General features: G+C 45.5%; 1 protein-coding gene across 1 annotated transcript; it reads right to left on the bottom strand.

Annotated features, from left to right (window-relative positions):
* Positions 1-3,114: 3,114 nt before the first annotated feature.
* On the bottom strand, positions 3,115-4,817 carry TRIAP1 (TP53 regulated inhibitor of apoptosis 1). Its single transcript, XM_005863764.2, has 2 exons — positions 4,653-4,817; positions 3,115-4,067 (listed from the first exon to the last, which is right to left on the bottom strand). Exons 1-2 carry the CDS (start codon positions 4,797-4,799, stop codon positions 3,984-3,986), a joined length of 231 nt encoding a protein of 76 aa, XP_005863826.1. The 5' UTR covers positions 4,800-4,817; the 3' UTR covers positions 3,115-3,983.
* Positions 4,818-4,823: the final 6 nt, after the last annotated feature.

Raw genomic sequence — 4,823 nt, 5'->3', positions numbered from 1 at the left:
GTGTCGCTTCTCAGGTTCTTCTTCCGAGCCCTGCAGGAAGTGGCTTCCGGTTTTCCTCTTCCGATCCATCCGCCTCTGCCTTCTGCCCGCAAGAAACAGTTGTCGTTTGTGTAGAACGTGTCGTGGGGGAACCTGCTTAGCCTGGCGCAGTCGGAACGGGCTCCCCTTTCTGAAAGCTGGGCGCCTGGCGGGCCCTGTCCGCTCTCCTTTAGGCTGCGTGTCTTCTCGGCTGGGCTGTGCTTTGGCTGTGGATGTAGCTGTCATCACCGCTTGTTCTCCGTTGTTTGCTGTATTTTTTTTTTAAATACGTTTTTATTGGTATTAGAGAGAAAGGGAGAGAGAGAAACATCCATGATGAGAATCATGGATGGGCACTGGGGATCGAGTCCACAACCCAGGCATGTACCTTGACCGGAATCGAACCCGGGACCTTTCAGTTTGCAGGCCCACGCTCTATCCACTGAGCCAAACCGGCTAGGGGCAATTTACTGTATTCTTAGCAAGAGCCCCTCTGGTGCTTTCATAACTGTTACATCACTTAGTCCAGGTGGGACTGGCCTCATGGAGATTAAGCTAGATTCTTTGGTTCAGAAAGAATTTGTTTTGTTTTCTTTTTTGAGTCTTTGAGCCCCACTCCACCCTCGTACAGTAGAATTAGAAGTCATACAGCAAGGTTTCTCAGCCTCAGACCTGTTGACATTTAGAACTGGGTCATCCTTGTGGGGAGCCGGCTGTCCTCAGTTGTAGGCTGTTTAGCAGCATCCTTGACCTCTACCCACTAGATGCCAGTAGTACCCCATCCTGCCTCAGATGTCTCCAGATACTGATCGCCTAGTGTCCCTGGAATGGCAAAATCATCCTGGGTTGGAAACCACGATCCAAGAGCAATGCTTTTGAAAGGTACCATGGGAGTATCTTCTTCCCACACCCACCTCTGCCATTCCCATACAGGTGATCTGAGGGTTACACTTTAATAAACACCACACGGATATACCTACCAGGAAGAGGTTTATGAATAACAGACTTAAGCTTGCTTTTCCTGTTACCTACTTTATGTCAGTGGTTAAAGGACTAATTTCCATTTTGTTTTATGTATTATCTGTCACTTACCCTATTTTAAGCAGTTTATGGCAGTGCGGTTTCTGAATTTTCTGGAATGTCCTAATTGACATCTTCACTCCACAGCCCTTCCCCTGGGGAGATGGTAACCATACTCTATTCCATAATCGTCATCTGAACCCGCTGCCAACCGGCTATGAAGATGAATAAACAGAACCTGGACCACTACCCAGTGGGGACCACAGCACTGGTTTGGACCACACTCTGCACACAGACCAGAAAAGTGTATGGGACCTTAAGCTGACTTCTTTCCTAATGTAAAATGATGACTATAGAGTACACTGATCTTCCGTCTCTTTGCTTATGGCAGGAGATGGCTTAAATAAATAACAGGTTGGTCATGAGCTGAGAGTTGCATTCTTTGGTGGTGGTTTTCCCTCGGAAATTAGCATTAATGTTATTTCTGTTGCTGCAGTGAGGCCTCTGAATAATGGGGTTTATAACAGGCCTGTCTTTGGTTTCTTGTGCCTAGGGTATCCTATTTAATAAAAAGCTAATATGCAAATTGTCCCCTTGACCGGGAGTTCAACCAGGGGGCTGGGCCAGCTGGCCAACCACCCGCGGCCCCTTCCATAGTTGGTCTGGCCCAATCGGCCCAGATAGGGGTGGGCCGGCCAGACCCCACCCATGCACGAATTCATGCACCTGGCCTCTAGTGTAACATAAAGCAAAAGGAATGGTGCTAAGTATCAAGATTGGGTCCCGCGTGGCCAGCAGAATGGCTGCAGTTTCATTTAAAAAGGTTTCTGTGATTCTTGAGAGGAAGTGCTTCCTGTATCTCAGCATTTTCCTATCCCTTTCTGTCAGCATTTGCTGCAGGACACTAACTGGCCTGATCATTTCCTCTGGAGGTGTCAGGTTCTCACCTTGGGGTCATCTCTCAGCACCCTGAAGGTTGTTAGGGTCAAAAACCTTTGGGAAAATAAAGGCAGCTTCTTTGAAGTAGCTGAGATAGTTGAAGGGTGAAGTCAAAATAACATGAGGAACAACAACAAAAAGTATTTTCTCAATAGCAATTACAATAAAAGAACATAGTTGGCCTGGAGCTCATTTTATTCTCAAGGCTCAACCAGACAGTTTTGTGGTAAGATTCAGGAAGTTTCACCGTTTTTGGTGTTAACACATAGTCATATAGTCAACTGGTATTGCACAAAGGTGAGGCACATAGAAACATGGGGTCTGGAAACCATTGACAGTTAAGAAAAAAGAATCCGTGTTATCTTTGCCATTTTGTGATCTAGCCACACCCTGTGCTTCCCCATAGAACTGTTTGTGCTTGTGGCGAGTGGGAGTTCAGGACATGGACTTATATTCAGCTTGCTGTCTGGCCCCCTCAGCTGGGTTCCAAATATCTCTTGTAACCCTTGTAGAATGGACATGAAACCATCAAAATATAAATGCAGGATGTTTTGAAATGACCGTAAGGACTGGTCGCATTAAATAGGAAGTAGTGCGCTCGCTTCGGCAGCACATGTACTAAAATTGGAACGATACAGAAAAGATTAGCATGGCCCTTGCGCAAGGATGACACGAAAATTCGTGAAACATTCCATATTAAAATATAATAAAAAATCAATATGAAGTAGTGATTGGTAAATTGGAGAGAACAGAATTTAGGCCACCTTTCAATCAAGTTTCAGACTATTGAATCAAATTACTTAAGATAAGCAGTTTTGGGAACTACATGACATTCTAGGGCAGCGGTCGCCCACCGGTGGTCTGCAGACCACTGCTGGTCCATGAGTGTTCACCTTATCTCGACTTAGTGCCATTATATAAACATTTAAAAATATTTTTGTAGCCTACTGTGGAAGCACATTTTTAAAGTCGGTGAGGTTTCCAATTGCTATGCCATACTACCTAAGTCAGATAAATCTTCACTTTTCCCTCACCTTTATATTATAAAACATAAAGCCCCCCCCCCCCATGTATATATGGGATATGTGTGATAACAGGGCGAATAGCTGTTCTATAAAGTGCAGAGTTCAAGGGGCAAATGATAGAAACGAAATGTTACAATTTATTCCATCTTCATGATTACAGATATTATAGAGAAGGGTGGGTAAACAAGGCAAATAAAGCAAATTCCTTTCTCCCCTAACCAGATACAGTGTTTTGGCATTTTCATGATATACAGGTTGATTTAATTCATTGACTTAGCTTGAAAGCTGGCCACAGCAGCAAATCTTTGCAATTTAGGATTTTCCTCCATAGCATACTCCAGGGATCTTAATGACTGAACTACGCTATAAACTCTGAAATGGTGTTCTCGATAACGTTCTTGAAGCTTTCACATCTTAATCTGAGATCTGACACCTCTTGTTAAGGCAGAGAACTGTTAAAAGCTTCCTCTTGGCTAACCCAGTCCACCATTGAGCAATCTGAACAGTTAAGTTACTATATAAAAAAATAAAACTGCTCCCAAGCATTGATTGAAACAGTCATGCTGGGATCCCTTTTCAGAGGATTAGCTCCCTGAGAGAAAAGAGGTCCTAACCAGTTGCTTCCGTGAACAATGACCCCAGTACTGTATATCTAATGTCCTTTGAGGCATAACTCTAGGGGTCAGGCAACCATGATTATCCTGACAAGTTTATCAGTCTTTAGATACAAGATCCCAGATGAAGTATTGCAACCATAATCCCAAGAAATTCAGTTTTAGCACAGCGAGTTCCTGCAAGATGTCAGAGCAAGTGAGAAATCATCCCAAAGTAAAAAGTGATGGTTCAAAGTGAGAGGAAAACATCTAGGAGGAAAATAAGTCCTCATTGAATTGATGGCTATCTTCACAGCCTTAATTGGCAAAATCCAGAGGGCTCACATTTCCTGATTGGAGGAGTCTATTTTCAAGGTGACTGACAAGGTCAAGAAGAGCTTTCAGGCTTGTCTCTGCCATGGCCCATGAACTCCAGTCCTTCAATGGGAATCTCCTTCTCCTTTATTGCTTTCTGATGGGAGAAGAAAATATTATAAAGGTCAATATGAAGCTTACTGGCGTTGAGCAAGCCTCACTTTTCCTGTCTGCAATTGGGATAAAGACAGCAACTGCAGGGAGGGAGGGAGAGAAAACAGGTCAATAAAGTGTTTATAACAACAAAAAATAAAGCCCTCCATCAGGCCAATAAAGGGTTTGTAACAACAAAAAATAAAGCCCTCCATCGGGCCAATAAAGGGTTTATAACAAAAAATAAAGCCCTCCATAATGTCTTAACAGGCCAGAGAGAGGCTAACACCCAGCCTCACCCCCAAACAATAAGAGTGGAAAAGTGCACTGCCCCCCCCACCCCCCACCCCCACACAAAAGGCAACGATTCTAGTGAACTCGGCCTCAGCACTTCCTTTTCCTGGGCGTGCGTGCTCCAGTTTTCAGACAGAACTACGCCCACTTGCAAGTTCACGATGAGCCCCGAGTGAAGCACAGAATGTGACTGCTCCGTAGGAAGCAAGCATTTAACTGTCACGGGAGAGCTCCCGGCAGCCGCGGTGGTGGCGCCGACGGCCTGCCCTGGCCTCAATGACAAGGCTCTTTTCACCTGGACGCACTGCTGGTAGCGCTTGAAGAGGTCGGTGCACGGGTCCCCGGAGCTGTCGCCCTTGAGGAACTTCTCGGCGAACCAGCGATTGAAGCACTGGTCGTACTCGCGCTTCATGTCGGTGCAGCCCTCCCCGACGCTGTTCATGGCGGCGGCGGCGGCGCGCTCTGA

Source organism: Myotis brandtii, unplaced genomic scaffold, assembly GCF_000412655.1.
Source record: "Myotis brandtii unplaced genomic scaffold, ASM41265v1 scaffold181, whole genome shotgun sequence".
In the NCBI taxonomy this organism is placed as follows: Eukaryota; Metazoa; Chordata; class Mammalia; order Chiroptera; family Vespertilionidae; genus Myotis; species Myotis brandtii.
Note: the sequence above shows the minus strand (reverse complement) of the source record. Positions and strands in the feature narration are given on the sequence as shown.